The sequence below is a fragment of the Eubalaena glacialis genome, chromosome 1 (assembly GCF_028564815.1).
Source record: "Eubalaena glacialis isolate mEubGla1 chromosome 1, mEubGla1.1.hap2.+ XY, whole genome shotgun sequence".
Taxonomy (NCBI): domain Eukaryota; kingdom Metazoa; phylum Chordata; class Mammalia; order Artiodactyla; family Balaenidae; genus Eubalaena; species Eubalaena glacialis.
In genome coordinates this window covers 192,907,459-192,927,478 of record NC_083716.1, presented here as the reverse complement: position 1 = coordinate 192,927,478, position 20,020 = coordinate 192,907,459, and the positions used below count along the sequence as shown (strand labels likewise).

Below are 20,020 nucleotides of genomic sequence, written 5' to 3'. Positions count from 1 at the left end.
CCAAGAAGGAAAAAGTATACAGAGTTTGGAAAAGCATAATCAGAATTACAAGTGCTCAAAATCATCTTTAGTCACAATATAAATTTCACTGGAAATTTCAAATAATATTAGAGAACAGGGTGAGATCTTTTACATCAAGAGGAGTGAGCTTAGTCAACAGACTGACAAAGAGACTGATTAAAAGCAAGGAAATTCAGACTCCGACTCCTGAGCCCAATGTTTCACCTTCCTATAAAAACTCTAGCTCCTTATGACAATTTTTTTTTTACTTTTAACATCATTATTAATATAGAGCTGCAGTTCTCAAATTTTGGTATCCATCAGAATTACCTTGTACAGTCTGCTAAAAATGAAGGTAGCTAGGTCTGACCCAGACCTGCTGAATCAGAATCGTTAGCTGTGGGGTCTGCATCTCTGTTAGAGAAGCTCAAGGGAGCACCTTTTGACTAATAGTGACTAAAAATGCAGATTTCCAAAATCAAATATTAATTATTACTGACCAAGGAAGATGAAAACTAGTTCTTAGGGAGAAAGATAAGCCTGTTGACTGCATATTCGAAATTTCTTTACATTAATAAAATTGCCTTCATTTTGCTGTCATCAAACAGCACCATATGTCTACAAATTTTAACACACATACACACACACACACACACACTTTTTTAAAAGCCTAGGCTCCCCAACCCTCTTTGTAAAAGCTGGTCAACTTCCTATACATACTTGATCTGCATGGAGCGTACTCAACAGTCTTTGTACCATCCTGAAGAAAGCATGTTCCAACAGGCTCTCTCTCCTGTTTCATTTCAGTCCTCCAGTGGTACAGTGGGGCACAGGCCTGAAATCAAAGGGGGTAGTCCATGCATAAAAATTCTCTGAAAAAAATTAGTGTTTCGTATAATCTATACTACCTCAGATTACAATACCCCTTTATAAGCATTTCTAAAAATTAATCAAACCGATCCTTTACCTTAAATTCCTTATCACAGTAGTGGATAAAGATTTTTAAAGTACTCTTCTCATATGCTTCTAAAGGCCATATTTGTAGTCTAGGTATTTTTTTTTTCAAAATAGCAAAATCATTATTTTGAGTAGCACCTTTCTTGATGACGTTAGGTGCTAAACTGAAGGGCACAGACCAAATCAATATTTTATCTAAATAACACTCTCATGTGCGTAGAATATATCCCTAAGTTATAAAGCAAATAATTTATCAAGTAAGAAGAGAGTAAAAGAATTTGCAGTGCTTATTTTATTGACTTTCCAAATAAACTATGACCTTTTTGCTTTCAGAGTTATAGACTTCAACACCATGTAAAAGTGGTAGAATGCATGTTTTTTAACAGCATAGTAATCTACCAAAGTATAACAATTTAATTTTCTGGAAAAAATTCAATGAATTTTCTATAATATCCTTTGAAGCAAAACATTTTAATACAAACACTGCAGACAACACTGGGCTATTTTATATTTACCCAAAACTGAAAGTAAGAAATCACTGCCACTTCTCTACATGTACCTGATGTTCCAGAGTGGAGTATTTGCCACTCTGCATATTTTTGCTTCTTTGTACCTCCTTCTGCCTAGAATGCCACCATTCTCAACCTCTCCCTTCACCTCCAATTGCTAAAATTTGACACATCCTTTAAAGCTCTGCCGAAATTTCACTTCCTAAACAAATCCTTCCCTGATGCCCCTCAATCCGATGGAAAAAAGAAGAAAATAGTAAATACTCTGCAAGTAGTTAAAATAGGGAAGGGCTCTCTGAGGAAATGAGAGTAGAGCTGAAATCAGAATGACAAGGAGCCAGTCCAAGTGAAAAGCAGTAAGATGAGCATAAGACAGGCAGAGGGACAAACACTGAAGTGACTTGGTATGGAAGGAATAAAGACTAGTTTAGCTACACATGTGAGGTGGAGTGAGATGATGCTAAAGAGACAGTCCAGCTCTGGTGACTGGATTATGCAGATGCTTATAAAAACCAGGATGAGCATGAGATTTTTACCCTGAGAGTGATGAAAAGCTGCTTGACTGTTTGAATCAGGCAGGTGAAATGCCCTGCTTCACTCTGGTCCTTCTATAAAGAATGGGTTGTAGCTGGGGCAAGAGAGGAAGCAGAGAGATGAGAACAGCCCCTGCACTGACCCAGGTGAGGAACGATGGTGGCTTGGTACAGGGTAGAAATAGTGGAGATGATGATTTATTGAGGGCCGTGGGATATATTCCGGAAGCTGGAGACAGAACTGACAGGGCTTGCTGGTGGATGGGGTAGAGAGTCGCGCCTCTAAGATGGGGAAGTTTATATGGAAATACTTATTTTTGTGGTTTTTCCTTTATGATGGAGGGTAACAGTTCCATTTTGGTCCACATTCATTTTGAATAATATATGAGACATCCAAATGGAAATGTCAAATTGGTAGTTTGCAAATACAACTTTAAAGATCCAAGGAGAATTAAGAGCTAGAGCTATAGATTTGGGGATTATGATATATAGATTGTATTCAGAGCCACAGGATAGGATAGGAGCAGCTAGGTAAAAGGTGTAGTTGAAGAAGACAAGGGCCCAGAACAAAGCTCAGAGACACCTCAACATTTAGAAGCTGAGCAGAGTAGAGCTATTAAAGGAGATGGAAAAAGAGCAACCAGCAGTAAAGGGGAAAACTAGAAAAGTACAGAGTTCCAGGAGCCAAGGAAAGAAAAGTATTTCAAAAAGTATGGGTCAAATGACCTTGTTGAATGGTTTTGAGGGGGCAAGAAAAGTATTCTTGACCTGCAAGTCAAGGAAGACCTTGCCCATGCCTACCTGAGCCTGACAGGAGGGGTTGGGAAGAGGATGGGAAGTGAGGAAGTGGAGATGGTTACTATAGAAACCACTTTCAACAAGTCGTTGAAAAGGGGAGCAAAGGAAGGAGACAGTAGCAGAGGGGACGATGAGGCAAAGGCAGGGGTGTTTTATTCGTAAGGAGAGAAGGTACTAGGGCATTTGCTTAATCAAAGGCACACTATTCCTAAACCTGGCTGGATAGAAACAAACTGATGGGAACCATCGAGTAGGGCAAAAAAAACGGACAATGTAGGAATGAAGGTGAAAGTAGCAAAAGCCAAGTCTGTGAAGGGTGAGACAGAGGGTATCCTTAGAAGGGGTGGCCTTTGATCAGAGCTAAGTTATCTGATTAAACTCTCTGCCCTTTAGCACACTGAATTTTACTATCAGCTTTCAAGCATAAAACTTCCTGTGTTCCCACATAAATTGACTAAAGTTAACTTATTAAATATCTAAAACACTTACCAAAATTTTATCCTGTTTTGACCTCACAGATGCTCCAAACCACTGATGGGACTTAAACTCCAACGGATCATCCTTGGCATAATCTCTATTGCCTAAAATAAAATTAAATTAAGTTAAAAAATAATTTAAAAAAAAAACTGTGAGGGGTGAGAAACAAAATATTCTTACTTAGTATAACATAGTTTCTTTCAATCCAACCGGGTTTATGACTAGTGTGCCTTTGATTAATCAAATAGTACACTGGCTATTTATCTCATATACTTTACACACATTGGGGATTTTCAGCTAATCAGAAAAATAAAATACAGGATGACTTAGAAGTGTCTCAGATTTGTTACTAACCCTACCAATTATCATAATGCAGATGTGAAAAAGTAACAGTAAGTGAAATTTTCCAGTTGCTAAATTGTAAGAAAATTAACTATTAAACAAACACTTATGATTACCTTCTGTACTCCCAAAAGTTCTTTCTGTGGCATGAAGATATTTACAAAAATAGAAGGCTATGAAACACCTTTATAGAACACTAGCAGTAAAAGACTAAGATCTTACCAATGACATTATAACGTGAGTCAGAATCCAGAAGACATGATTTGGCTGGTTGGAAAAAGAATTCGATTTGGCACACTACATGCAAACACTTATTTTTCAGCCTATATTATTGCGGAAATTATTCCTGATATACCAGGCACTCATGTAAAGCACTGTAGATTAAAAAAGAAAAAGATAAAAATCTTTTCCATGAGAAAGCTCTTGATCTGGTCGATGAAAAAATTACAGAAATATATGCATAAAGTATTTGGGGAAGGAGAGACTATTTTTAAAGTCCAGTCTGTTCCTCTTAAAATCTGTTTATAATAATCATTCCTTATAAACATATATTTCAATAACTGTATTGGACAAATACATCAGACAAGTGTCAATTTTAAGAATGCCAGACAACATGTTAATATCATCAAAAGGTTTGGTTAAATCTACTCCCTAAACCCCACTCATCTAAGGTAGTGCTTATGGTTATTCAATTCCATTCTGAGGACTTAAGACCAATTGAAGAGTTATACATAATTAATGATCATTTCAATAATGCCAGACGTCATCTAGGCAAGATGCAAGGTTAACAGTTAACATATTAGTTGTACAATTCTTTGAACATTTTCATTGTTTTGCAAAAAAATTTTTAATGTGTCAATTTCCAAAGTCCTCTATCTGTAGTCTAAACACCACTCTGTTTTTTGTCAGTGGTCACAAAGGCACCATTTACTAGTAAAGGGAGGGAGGAAGGAGGAACGAACTAGCTAGTACATGCCTTTTACCATGTGAATCAAGGTTTCCCAACAGTAGCTGGCTTGCCTTTGAAGCCTATGTTCACATGCCGACCTCACACATCAGTGACCTATAGATCACCTAACAGTTCACGTGCTCCCTTACATTTCCCATCCTCCCATAGTTAGGTTAAAGCCACATAACTCATTTTTATCAATAAGCTAAGAGCAGAAGTGGCATGTGTCCCTTCCAATTCAAGTCAGTTAAGAGTGGATGTGAGTTCAGTAGTCATCAAGGAAATGCAAATCAAAACCACAATAAGATATCATCTCATATCAATTAAGAAGGCTATTATCAGAAGATGTGGAGAAAAGGGAACCCTGATACACTGTTGGCTGGCAATGTAAATTGGTGCAGCCATTATGGAAAACAGTAGGGAGGCTACTCAAGAAATTAAAGACAGAACTATTGTATGATCCAGGAATCCCACTCCAGGTATATATCTGAAGGAAATGATACCACTACCTTGAAGAGATCTCTGTACTCCCATGTTCACTGCAGCATTATTCACAATAGTCAAGGTGTGAAGCAACCTAAATGTCTATGGCCAAGTGAATGAAAAAAAGAAAATGTGGTATATAATTAAAATGGAACATTATTCAACCTGAAGAAAAGAAATCCTACCATGTGCACCAACATGGATGGACCTAGAAGACAATATGTTAAGTGAAATAAGCCAGACACAGAAAGACAAACACTTCATTACATCACTTATATGTGAAATCTCAAATTGTCATTTCATTTTAAAAAACAAAATAAAACAAAAACAGTGGATATGTATTCTCCATGTTTTCTTTCTCCCAGCCATGAGATTGAAAGAACAGATGGTGTGGAATTCCTTAATGGAAGCAGCCTCAGTCCAAGTTTCTAAACCACCAAGAATAGCCAAATGACCCACACAAGATGATGACATGAGCAAGAAATTATCCCTTCTTAAGTGATTGAGATCTGGGTATTTGTTTGTATATTAAAAAAAAAAAAAAACCATGTTGCTACTGCAGTATAGCCTAGCACAGTTTGAGTAATATATGTTCTAAAAACAAAATGCTATATCCAAAATGGGCTAACCTACAACTACAAAGAAGCTCAGCCCTTGGAAGAATTGGATTCAATTAATTGTTTTTTCAAGGATTTTAGCCATAAAATATATGCTTACAAGTTATTTAATAGGATTTTTTAAAAATTCCACTGCAAGCTAACTGTGTTCTCTCACTGTGTTACTGGCTTTCTATTCTATTCTTTTCTACAAAGGAAATAAAGGCATTTTCCCCCCTTACATTAATGAAGCAGGAGAAATACAGTATGACAGTGAAACAGTCGGTGCTTGGAGGGATTCACTTCTATTCATTGTGCCTTGAGACCATAAGCATCATGATAAACTCAGGTAAGCTTAGCCTGAGGGAACTGACTTTATGATCTAACGTATCTGAACAAAAAGTACAGCATTATCACAACTGCTACCTCCTGCTTCTGCTTTCATTTAAAACAGCCTTTTCAGCAAGACCCTAAAGATGTCAAAGCAGAAGCAAAACTTTTCTATATTAGAGGAAATCTTCCATGAACGAAAGTACCATATTAGAGAGGTGGTACTCAAATTAATTTAAGACTCCATGTATTTCCTCATACTCTAAAACTTTGATTCAGAAAAAAAAGAGAGATGTAGGGACTTCCTTGGTGGCGCAGTGGTTAAGAATCCACCTGCCAATGCAGGGGACACGGGTTAGATCCCTGGTCCGGGAAGATGCCACACGCCGTGGAGCAACTAAGCCCATGCGCCACAACTACTGAGCCTGTGCTCTAGAGCCCGCGTGCTGCAACTACTGAGCCCGCATGCTGCAACTACTGAAGCCCGCGCACCTGGAGCCCGTACTCCGCAACAAGAGAAGCCACCGCAATGAGAAGCCCATGCACCGCAACGAAGAGTAGCCCCCGCTTGCCGCAACTAGAGAAAGCCCGTGCACAGCAACGAAGACCCAACGCAGCCAAAAATAAATAAATAAATAAATAAATTTATTTGTTAAAAAAAAAAAAAACAGACATGCAGACCCAACATCACTATATTCTTGCCAATACAATATTCCTGCCTACAAGACACCTGGTATAGTTTCCTCAAAAATGTCAATGTCATGAAAGACAAAAAAAGTAAGAGTCACGATTAAAAGAGAACAATCTATGGCAACCCAATACAAGATGTGATACTTGATTGAATCTTGTGTCTGAAGAAATTTTTCAAGTTACAACGGACTTTATTAGATAACAGTATTGTAATAATGACATGTTTCTAGTATGCGATGATGATAGTACTGTGGTTATATAAGGGGAGGTCGCAGTTATGAGGAACTGCCTGTTGAAGTGTTTTGAGGTAAAGTTTCACAATGTCTGCAAGAATACTTGAATCTAGGTAAAGGGTATATTGTTCATTGTATTACAGTTTCAAATTTTCTGTAAGTTTAAAATTTTTCAAAATAAAAGTACAGCAGTTAGCAAGTACAGATATTATGTACTATAAGGCCAACAAGAGAATATCTTCTGTTTCTCTTTATTTGCACTCTTTATTATATTTACTCTAATACTAATCATTAAAAATATTACAAAACAAATGAAAACATAAAACACAAAATAAAGCCATATGTAAAGATGAATCTAAATACCACCATCCCACCATAAAGAAATATCCTCTGCTCACATTTTGGTGTCTAATCCTAAACACTTGTTTTAGGAATACATGCATATCCTTTTATGCATAGTAGATATTTTAAGCCAATATTAAAAAAATTCAAGCTATTACTATATATATAAATGTATATACTTTTTTCCCTGTAACAATATGTCAATAAAAGTAGACCTACAGTACCGTTTTCATTGTTGTTGAGTACAACATTATACAGCTGTACAGCAGTTTATTTAATCAACCCCCTGTATCTCCTTCAGTTTCAAGTTTAGGAATATTTCTATTTCGATTTAAGAGACTTACATATTCCCTCAAAGTCACATCTACTCCCTCTTCCAATATACACGGAAGTTCATCATAAGCTATCTGAGCATGAGCTCTTTGCTAAATGAAGATGATAAACCTTCTGGAAAATGGTATGTAATATAGAATATTATTCTAATGGCTAAATTTTAATCAAGATTCCAAGATAAACTTATTTCTATATGTAAGAGTTCCCTTACCCTGAGTCCCCAGTCCCTTATACAAGCCCTGCTCATTCTCACCTGTAGGCCTCTGTACCCAAGGGCCTCTGACCTAGAAAACCTTATTGCTTCCATGTTTGATCCAAACCCTAACTGAAAAGTCAGGTGTAGCTGTCCATGACCCCAACGCATGATGAAATGGTAGTCTGCCCCTGAAGGAAATATCTGATACAAGGGACAGTCATGGGAACAAGTAATTACAGTGGAGCAATGGTAGAGGACTGGGTAAAGAGTACTGGGAAAAGGGTGGCAGAGTACAAGTGAGGGAATGCTTTCTGGGCCAAGAGAAGATCCTGTGCAAAGAAACTAAGGAGTGGATATTCTTGGATTTTTTAGAGACTTGTGAGTTGTTCACTGTGACTAGAGAAAAGGGTCTAGAGGGGAACAGTGGTCAAGAGCTTTCATGCAACGCTAAGAGTGGACTTCATGGCATTTTTGAATTGCCCTCTATGCTAAGCAATTTTTCTTCAATTATATTTCTGAAAGGAGGAAGAGAAGTTTCCTCTGTAAAATGTTATCCCGTTCTCTTCCTACTACTTTGAAAAACTGCTTCCATAGATTTTTTTTTCCTAAACAAATGGACTTTTCTCTAAATTTGTAAGTGGTGGCATAGGACGCTGCTATGCACGGTCAAGTAGTATGTGCTTCTCATTGCTACCATGTTCTATGTCCTGTTTTTTAAAAAAAAGCATCAAAAACATCCCTTACCATTATGATTATGGTTACCTGCCTTTGTGGACATCAGGTTTAGCTTAAGCTAAAAAAATGTCCTGGAAAATAAATAGAAATTTTACATATATTTTGGTTTTATTTTTATCATCAAGTATTATGGAGCACAAAAATCCATAGTTCTTACCAATATGGCAAGCAATTTACCCACAGCATTTAAGAAAAATGAAGCAGCACCAGTCAAAGGTGAAAAAACATCAGGCAATATGGCTCTTTTTGATTAAAAAGTACATTTGAAAAACCAAGACAACAGCCATATCTTATAGCATCAAGTGATTAAAGGTGTTTTCAATTACATTAACAAACACAAGAAGTCAAATGTATTTGGCTATAACGCATTGGCATATATTGGTATCCAAAACTTAGTCAACAGTTTTCCAAAAAATATGTTATCACCCATTGCTTTGAACGCCTTCAGCTTCAACAGGGTCACAACCTCAAATTACCATCTTTTTAAGAAGTTTGCTCAATGGGAAGTTCTTCTTTACCAATCAGAACTTTTTTCCCAGAGACCAAGTCTTAAAATACCCAATTCAACCTCAGGCAGAAGTTTCACTCAGAGGAAGTGTGAATAGAGGTGGGTGGGGAGAAAGAAAAGGAAAGCCTGTTCTCCAAACACACTGACAAGAAGTTCATTCATGACCTGGCTGAAATTGGCAGCTAATCCAGGGCGCATGACGGAAGTAAATATTTTGAGTCACAGCCCTGAGTCACCATTTCGAGTGATGCCGGAACTCCCCAGGCTGCTTGGACCATGCCACCAACCTTGAAAGGGATATAGAATACAGACAACAGCAGAAACTCCAGTGCTGAAGGAAATGCTTCCTCAGGGAACAGTCAAGAAAGAACAACGATTTCTGTCCATAATTCTGTAAAACACCTTGGAATATTAGCTCTGATCTCCCAAGTAAATTAAAAGGAAAAAGAGTGTTTCACACAATGGTAAAAATGAGAAGAAATTGCCCCGTATTACGTAAATTAACATAAGACTCCATACTATCACTTTCGGAAATTCATAGAAGAAAATGCTGCTAGAGAACCTTAAAGTTAATTAGCAAGTACATCACCAGAGAATTGAAAATTTAACATCAATTTTGGTCGGCTTTTAAACTTGCCAGTTGCACTTTATCAGACTCCCATGATGGAAGACTTCAGGACAGAAGCATATTGGATAACGCCAACTGTCATAGCTTTAGACTCTGCCCGCTGATTAGTAACCAACTCCTCTCATTTTTTTCTCATTTCCTCCAAGTGTTTGAAAAGACACTGTCGAACATTCAACTTGCTGGAGAATTACAGGAGATGCTTTTTTTTAAGACAAAGTTACCTTATCACCCTAAAGCTACATTTTTTTGTTTCTTCTTTTCATGCCTAAAGAATATCCTTGGGAACAACAAGACTACATCACCTTTTTTGAAAAGGCCAAAGGACAGAAGAATGCCAAAACATTAGAAAAGCAAAACAGTAAACTTTTATTTGGAAGTGACCTGTATTTAGTCATTCAGCTCCCATTTGTTACTTTACAAATAATGATGTAGGTCCTCAGAGTTTATATTTTGCCCCAAAAAAGTGGCTATTAAAACAATGTAATGTACAGCATGGTGACTATAGTTAATAATACTGTACTGCATATTTGAAAGTGGCTAAGAGAGCAGATCTCAAAAGTTCTCACCACAAGAAAAAAATATTTTGTAACTATGTACGATGATGGATGTTAATTGACTTATTGTGGTCATCATATTGCAATATATATAAATATCAAATCATGATGTTGTATACCTGAAACTAGTATGTCAATTATACCTCAATTAAAAAAAAATGCCATCCCATATTCACCCTTTAATAAAATAGACAATTTGCAGGCTTCCTTAAGCAGCTTTTTACCTCAAACATCACTTTTGCTCAGTCACACTTCCTATAACAAATTTGCCTGAAAGAAAAATCTCCCAATATGGTTTACTTATTTATGTGAAAATTAACAGGACAGAGAAAGAAATCTCTTTGATCATTCATTTAAATAAATAAATCATGGGTAACTCCTATGTCTAAATGCATGGAATATAGCAGTTAAATGAGACAGATAAGGTCCCTGCTTTCAAGGGAGAGAAATAATAAACAATTACATAAGATATTTTCAGAGAGTTACAAATACTATAAAAGAAATATGAGAGAAAATGAAAAAGTAGTCAGACAGCTGCTAGTATCATGTATTTGTAACATAATGCTATTGTGAAATAATGTATTTCATTGACTCAGAACTGCAAATATTCAGATATCAACATCCTTGAAATATGAATGTGTATTACAGTCAATGGTGACATAATTATAACTAGCAGCATTTTTCAGTAGTACCTAAATAGCACATTTTAACATCAGTGGGGGTGTAATTGGGCAGTGGCTGGCAATGAACATGAGGTTTCTTTTTAGAGAGTGACAGAAATACTCTGGAATTAGATTACAATAATATCTGCAAAACTCTTAAAATGTACCCTTAAAACAGGTGAATATTATGATAAATTATATCTCAATAAAACTGTTTTTAAAAAATGACAAACTTGTCAGGTAGAAAAGTAGCTGCCACATAACAGAAATGCGTGTATATAATAAAGGCTTTTTCAAAATTAACAAAAAAAAAAGATGCATCAGAAGGGAAATAGACCAAGAATACAAATAGACAATACAAAACAAAAACACAGAAAGAGCTAATAAACATATGAGAAAAGACTTAACCTCATTAGAAATCAGAAATGCAAGTTAAAACAAGATAAATGTTTCACCCACCAAACTAAGAAAGATTATATCAAGTTTGGTTCAGAGATAGGTTGTATCGATGTTTTCCTACTTCGCAAATATCTATCAAATGTACGTTAAAAAACACACATCCCTTTGACTTCCAAATTTCATTTTTAGAAATTAATCCTAATAATTTAAAATGTGAACAAACAATAAACATGTTCAAAGCACTGTTATAATAGATTTTAAAAACAGCAAAAAGAATCTATCTCCAACACAATAGGACATAAATTGAGTAAATTATAATTTTACATATTTATACACACAGACGCACACACACACACAAACAGTATACAAAGGCCACAAGGTACGTGCACAAACACGTTATACACACCCATCCAAATATATCTTATGGCCACTGATTTCCTGGATGGTGGGATTTGGGAGATTTTTATTTTCTTTTTGCCTCTCAAAGTTATCTCATTTTTTCAATCAATGAATATGTATTATTTGCATGTTTTAAAAGGTAAAAAAAAAAGTAGTGTGGATACGTATCCAATAATCTTCACATACAAAAGCTTAGTTACAGCTTCTACATCCCCTCTTAATTAACTTTATTTACATTTTCATCTCCCACACATAAAAGAGTTTTAGTTCATGAAATTCAAGAACATTTAAATTGAGCAAGCTCTTCCTAGCAATTTTTATAAGCATTATTCTTCCTATATTCAATAACCATTATACTTCCTAGTACTCAAACTACTAGAGTAGAATACTGTGAAAAATAATTCATTAAAAAAATCAAAATTCCAGATATTACTGAAGATCAAAATGGAGGTTAATAACTTCTTTGACTTAGTAAGAAAACACAGTTTCTTAATTTAAGAAACTCTGAAAGACAATATGCAGTGGTTAGGTATCAGTATTAATGCAAGGATGATTTGCTGTACAACTTTAAAGTGTCTTTAAATGTCTCTAGAAGCATAATTGCATTGACTTAAAATAACAAGAGATAAAGGTCTCTAAATCCAGTGTTTGGGTCCACAGACTACTGAAAAACTAATCACTTGTGAATCTAAAAATAAGTTCTGAAATCACAGTCTATGAACATGAGAAAGTGATACTAATTTACCTAGAGCTATCCAAAAACATCTTTTATATAAAATTAGATATAACTGTTTTCTAAAATCAAACAAGAAGAGTCAGAAAAGTAGAGCCAGAAGAAAATATGATGAAGCTCATTTCACTGGGGACTGGTATTTATTTATTTATTGAATTATTACCACCACAGGGAACAGAGAATCAAAATCTCCCTCTCCTTCCGTGAGCAATTCTGATGCTTCTCATGGAGCCAGCACAAAGAATACAAGCCCTTTGAAAACACCCACTGCTCCATCAATGCTGGTTTGTTTCCTCCTAGTAATGAGAAGGAAATGATCCTGAAAGCATCTAACATTTTAAAACAAAAACTCTTTACTAAAGTTAAAAAAAAAAAACAAAAAACCCCAAGTCAATGTTAAGTTTTAAAATAATGGGTGTGAGTCAGGTCAAAACGGGCCAGGAAGAGGATGAGTTTAAAGGAACATATGAACTCAGTTTTGGTAAAACATTTAAAATGTTAAAATACCAACTAACTGCATGAGTTAAAATAACAACTAACTAGTAATAAAGGAATTGGATTAATTGATTTCTAGGTTGCCTGCCAGTTCTCCAATTGTATAATTCTCTACTGGAGAACAACAGATTATATCAGGAGAGACAGTTTCATTAAAAAACACACATATTAAAAAACAAAAAAACAAAAAAACAAAAAAAAACACACATATATATAATTCTTTAGTATAAATTTATTTTGTATTAACAAAGGGAAGGGAGACTATTTTTCTCTGTGTTCTTTAACTTTCTAATTTGCAGGACTGTTGCAACTGGACAGATATCTAGACACCACTCTGAAAGACAGAAAATTCACCTAGAGGACAAAAGCAAACTTAGGAGGCTGTTTTTCAGATGGCCTGATTGTTTTAATTGCAATGAGTTGGCAACTGTATGGCAGAGAGGCCAGAGAGCAGCTAAGTTTTCTATTTTCTATTAAATACAAAGCGCAGTAATATCCAGAAAATACTCCACAGCATTTTTCTTGACTGGAAAATTGGCATGGCCAGGGTTTGCCCAGCCTACGGCCAAGCCCTTATGGGAACAGGTAATAAGTGTTCCAGCAAGCCATTTGGGTGGCAGGGCAGTGATGTGACTTCTGACCTTCTCTAGAACAGATATTGTTGGTGAGAGGTGACATCCATTCACTGAATTTGGAACATAAACATAGGCGCTTCTCCTTTTATTAAGGGACGTATTTAACAATCATGCAGGCAAGCCTGTCTTTCTACACAAAGAGACTTTGACCATGCCAGGTGCTACATGTTCTCCTCTGTCAGTGCACATCATCAGTCTATCTTTTGAGAAAAGACTTACTATTAAGAAAACTGGGCAAGGGTCAGTCTGTTAGTAACATCTGCTTCCTAAAAAAGGAAAGCATGCTGCAAGGAGAAGATTTTCCCAAATGCCACCATAACAGAGGTTACAACACAAACCAAGATATAATCCATTTAAGAATATCCACAATTATCTTCAGTTTTTTTCCTTTTCCATAATCATTCACTTCCCCACAACTGTAGTATGGGCATGATGTAAACTATCCTTTCTTCATTTGTACACTGCTTCATCGCTTATAAAGTACCTTCATAGACATTATCTCCTTAAATCCACATGACAAACTTGAAGGGTAGGTATTATGCTTATTTGATAGATGGGAAAAACTGAGGCTGGCAAACTTAAATCACTTGCCCAAGGTCACATCTAGTGCGTGTCAGAGGTTGAATCTGAGCCATCACCTTCTAGTTTGCATTCCCCATAACCACAGAGCCAAAGCAAAAACAACAAGAGAGGGAACAAGGCCAACTTACATAAGCATGGTTGTGCCTAAAGTAGCTTATAGTATAACCAATATCAAACAAAATATTTAAAAGGGCACTGTGGTAACAGAATAATCCCCCCCACCCCGCCACCCAAAGATGTCCAAGTCCTAACCCCTGGAAACTTACATTTGAATATGTGACCTTACATGGCAAGAGGGACCTTGCAGGTGTGATTAAATTAAGGGGCTTGAAATGGAAGGTTACTCCAGATTTTCTCGGTAGGTCTGATATAGTCACAATGGGGAGGCAGAAGAGTCAGTGTCAGAGTGGTGTAGCCTGAGAAAGATTCAACCAGCCACTGCTGGCTTTAACAACGGAGGAAGGGGCTACAAGCCAAGGGAGGTGGGTGGCCTCTAGAAGTTAGAAAAGGCATGAAAACAGATTCTTCCCTAGAACCCCCAAGAGGAATGCAGCACTGCAGACATCTTGATTTTGGCCCAGTGAGACAGCTGACCTTCAGAACTGAAGATAATAAATTTGTGTTGTTTTTAAGCCTCCAAGTTTATAGTAACTTGTTATGACAGCAATAAGAAACTAATTGAGGCATGAAGACAAAATTGAGATAACAGACTACCCCTAGCCTGCTACATAAATATTCTTGATATTATTTTGCATAACAACAAATCTGTACCAACAAACTGTATTTTGCATAATACAGTTTTAGAATATTTTTACTTCCTAAAATACATAGATCATTAATCCTTAAACTAAAGCAGATTTGCTTAAGTTCTACTTTTCCACATCTACATTCAGATAAATTGTGTTTTCTACATGACAATCATCTTTTTTTTAGGAGTAGGGGAATAAGATACAAACTACTATATATAAAATAAATAAGCTATAAGGATATACTGTACAGCATGGTGAATATTGCCAATATTTTATAGTAACTATAAATGGAGTATGATCTTTAAAAATTGTGAATCACTATGTTATACACCCGAAACGTATATAATATTGTAAATCAACTATACCTTAATTTTTTTAAAAAAATCATCTTAGTACAAAACAAACAAATCATACTCCAAAATGACCTTTTAATTTTCACTAATTCAACAATGTTTCAAAGTCCAGATTACTCTGTCAATTTAGGGAAAAATCAGTTTTCAGCCATTATGCAAACCTTGGTTAAAGCCTACAAATTTTGTGGAGTCACTAGATGAAGGGGTTTAAAAATCCAAGTGGGCAACTAGTATTTTGAAGCAAGATATAATATTTCAATCACTATACAGGCATGTAAAATAAGACACTAGGTTTTCCTTTTTACATCCTAGTTGTGGTTTTCTTTACATATTACATCATGAAAATCAGCAGGAAAAAGAAAAAGAAGACAAGTCACACAAAAGGACACAACTAGAAATGTAATAAAGGTTATGTTTAGAAGTTAACAAAACAAAACAAAGAAGACAAGCAAAAGTAAAAAGCTTGAAAGAAAATTAACAGAGAGCATGTTTGGGCACTAAGTTTCACAAATCCACGAAATAAGAAATTTTAGACTGAGGTTTCCTTTTGTTCCTGCAGACTCAGTAATGCACAAATACCATTCAAAAATCAAAGCACTAAGTAAGCTTACCATCTTGGATTGAATTTTCTGCTAAATTAAACTGTTCATCACAGAACCCTACATTATCCCTTAATTGTTTAAAAGGCATGTCTACAATATTTTGGAGATATCCATATGATAATATTCATTATTTCATGTAACTTGCATAATTCTACCAAAAATAATGATTAAGAAAATTAATAGAATGGGTACTGAAAGTGTTACTTTCTCTGTAATGTTCACGTCAAATCTACTTAGCATGGCAAGGAACCAAGATCTACACACTGAGCTCTAGATCCTTTTATTTTTAATACAAATGCTCTTTTGTGTGTTAGGCTTGATGGTGAATTTATTTGATTGGACTGCTGGTTTAGAATATCTTTTTAAAGTTCATTTAGATCCTCCCTCAGTTTACTTCCAGCTTCATTTCTCAACATGCTCTCAACTCCCTCACATTACACATATACATCTTATAGATAGATGCATATATGCAGGTCACATGGAATTATTGATTTTCCTTCATAAACATCTTTTACTAATCTATGCATATATTGTTTCCTCTGCCTGGAACCCTCTTCCACATCTGGTGAATTCTACCTCATCTTTTATTAGCTACCTAAAATATCACCAACCGATCTGGGAAGCTTTCCTCAAAGGCCCCAAGCAGAGTTAGATACTTTGCAGGTATGCCTCATTTATTTTGGTATAAATCTATTTGTGTCTACTGCTCAGAGTTAAAGTGAAGTAAATTTAGATTGGTCTTCCAAACTTATTTTTGAAATCTTCCTTCCTCTCCCTCTACCCAAAATCATGCCCTGCAGTAAGAAGAAAAGCAAACTGAAAGTATTCATCTTTCCTCTTTAAGAGCTAAGAAACTAAGCGTTACACTATCCTAATACCAAAATCCAGACTTTCTTCCTTAGATACTACTACATGTCTTAATGCATGTGACGAGCCACAGTAAAATGGCCTAATAAATTATACACCATTTAATATCTAGGTATATCTGTGGTAAACAGAACATAAAATTGGTCCATGAATTATTGAACAGTAACAGATACACACTGGATTTGTAAAGGATGTTTTCTGACTATTACCTTTTTTTCCAACCCAAAAGAGAAAACGGTACTCTCTTACTACTATTCTTTTTCTTCTTTTGAAGGACCCTAAGTTTTAGTTCTCTAAACAAGCTCTAATCTATCATTTCTTAGCTGTTCCAGATAAGATAGACTTTCTCTGACTTTCATCGGCATATTGCTTAGACTCAGTCAGATACTACCATAAAAACTTTGAATCTCTAGCAAGTGATGCAGAGAGCCAGGGATGGGTAAGAAATTATTCCCATGGTGTTGCCCCATAGTCAGTAAGAGCAATTCCAATAGCAATAAAACCCTACACTACTGGTTCCTCTGTTAGCTTCTCTTGCCCATTTTTCAGAAAACTATCAAGTTACCAATATCCTGCCAATAAATTCCTATTCAGCAAAATTTAGCCAAAGTGAATTTTTATTGCTTTGCACGAAGAACCCAACACCTGCATGCAATAAACACACATATACAACCTACCATATGCCAGGCACTTCTCCATACACTAGCACACAATGGTGGGCAGAAACACATCTGTTCCCTCTCTGGAGAGTTTACAGTCTAATCAGGAAAAGAAACACATCATAAGATAACCAGGAAAAAAAAAGAAAAGAAAAGAAAAGAAAACAAGTATAAATTTCAGCTAAATGAAGAAAAAGAGCTGTACTTAGTGCACTGACAGCCTGTATAGCAGAACCTGATCTAAAAGGAAGAAGAAGGAAATGGGAAAGGACATTGATAATATACTATTTAACACCAAGCATTTATAGTATCTCCAAAAAGTACCTTACTGTAAAAAATTTTACTGTGATCCTGGAGCTAGCTGAAGTTTGTTCTTTTCACAGGAAGGGATAAAGTCATAATTCTGTTTCTTCTAAAGAGAAATAGCCCAAGAAACAAATGAGCCTAGAGCAGTAATTGCAACAGTTATAAACTTCAAATGTTGATGCAACAACTATCAGGAGGGCTTCTCGGGCTCAACTAAACTTTCAGACTCACAAAACTACCAAAGGCCACACACAGCACCAGTCTATTTAGAGGCTATAGGACAGAACCAGGCATAACCTCCCTGATGAGAGTCCTTACACGAACTTCCCTGTGCAGCAGTACACACAGCTGTCCAGAGCTCTTCTCTTTGCCTCATCAGGAGACAGCTCAGATATGAAGAAACAAGATCTGGTGGGTACAGCAGCTACCCATGCTTCAACGCCTCCTGCCCCATAGCAATGGTATCTCTTGTAATGACCCCATAGCCAGGGCTTTCAGAGTTCCCGCAAAGGACATGCCAGTTGTAAGAGTCACTGCACTCAGGGAACTCCAAAGCTATGGCTTCCCCATCAGGTATTTATAGTCTATTTACAGTTTCTCCCAGTCTAAATGCGATATACCAACCAGGGGCTTATTCTTAGCATAAGCAATGATACCTAGTCACTTAGCCACTCAGGACCCGGTAAAACAGAACAAGAAACTTAACAGAAGATCGAGTTGGCATACAGAATAGGAAAGGGTTTTAATAACCCTTTTCCAAAAGCTGACTACTGATAATTTTACTCAACTTTTTAATATCCCTACGTGTGTTATTCAGTTAGGCTGCATTACACTATAGTAACAAGCATCCCCAATATCTATTAGTCAAAAATAACAAAGGATTATTTTATACACATACATTGTGGGTCAGTAAGAGTCTAACTTTCATGTCTTCCTCACTCAGGGACCCAGGCTGAGGGAGGTTCTATTATTTACACTATCACTACTCACTACGGCATCTGGCAAGAGAAGAAGGAGAACAATGCCCCAACTCCTAAACACCTCCACCCATAAATGACACATTCCTGCTCATGTTTCATTGGCTAGCAAAAGTCACAGGGGCTTACCTAAATTCGAGGTTATTCCCAGAAATATGATACTAATGAATAGTTGTAATAGCTACCATATCATGTAAGAGCTAATTTAAATAAAGTAATTTTATAAATTTTACTTCCCAAATATTAAAAACATGAGGATGGAGCCCTTTTAAGCACTAAAGTCTCTTCTGGACTCAGAAACACAATAAAGTAGAGAAAATAAACTAACTAATTGAAACTTTTCATGATCACCCTGGGAATGTAGTACAGCTATGGAAAGGTAGGTAATTTTCCCAAGGTAACACTGGAAGAATGGCAGAGGCTGGATTTGAACCCAGGCCTGTGTGACTCCATGGCCTATTTCCTTTTCATGACACAACAATGTATAGCAAATATGGATGGAGTGAATGAAGAAAGAAGAGTTAAAGGGTAAACTCCACAAGAGTATCAAGAAGGTTAGGAGGCAGGGAACTCTATTCAATATCCTGTGACAAACCATAATGGAAAAGAACATGAAAAAGAATACATACATATGTATAACTGGGCCACTTTGCTGAACAGAAGAAATTAACACAATATTGTAAATCAACTATACTTCAATAAAATTTTTTTTAAAAAGGTTAGGAGGAATAAGGGGACAAGATATCAATAGTTTCAGACAGGCAAAGAGTAGAGACATTAAATAAGGAAGGAATGGACAGTGAGGTGAATTATAAGAGAGCGGTTCAATAAGATGAGGGATCAAGGGTCCACTGAAGTAGGCTGCCACCAGCGATTTCAGTTCGGGCCACTGCTGGGCTGGGCTTAGGGAGCTGCCAGATTGAAATGGCTGAGCATGGGAGGTGATGAAGAGAGGCACCATGTTCAATACCCTGCTTGTGAAGAAAAGGAGAAAGGAAAATGGCTAAAAGAAGACACATGCTCAAGGGAAAGCTGTTTTGGTTAGTTTTTCAGGTAGGAAAAATTTAACCATGTTTGAAAGTTTAAAAAAAAAAAAGAAAGAAGGGAGCAGGGGAAAAGCAGGAACATAGAGTTAAATGAGAAGGTTCCTGAGAAGGGAGAAGTAATAAAAATATAAAACAGCTTATACTAAGTGAGCCATGATAGTGTGCCAGTCCCTACACTAAGCACTTTACATGTCTTAACACATGTAAATCAACTCATTCCATTTAACGCATTCCTATGGAGCAGGGTTGATGAGGACACCATGTCAGTCAGGGAAAGGGTAGTAACCTGTTAGTAACTTGTGCAAGTTAAACAGCTGTAAACGACAGGGCTGGGGCTTGAGTCCCAGGCAGTTTGCCTTCAGA

At 36.3% G+C, this 20,020-nt stretch overlaps 1 protein-coding gene across 2 annotated transcripts in view; it reads right to left on the bottom strand.

Moving 5' to 3' along the window:
• The window catches only part of ITGAV (integrin subunit alpha V), an 82,955-nt gene that overhangs the window by 46,421 nt on the left and 16,514 nt on the right, over positions 1-20,020 (bottom strand). For both annotated transcript variants that reach the window (XM_061185658.1, XM_061185649.1), the window contains exons 3-4: positions 3,287-3,378; positions 721-835 (exon numbers count right to left, since the gene is read on the bottom strand). In XM_061185658.1, coding sequence (XP_061041641.1) covers positions 721-835; positions 3,287-3,378 — 207 coding nt within the window. The remainder of the gene's footprint in view (positions 1-720; positions 836-3,286; positions 3,379-20,020) is intronic.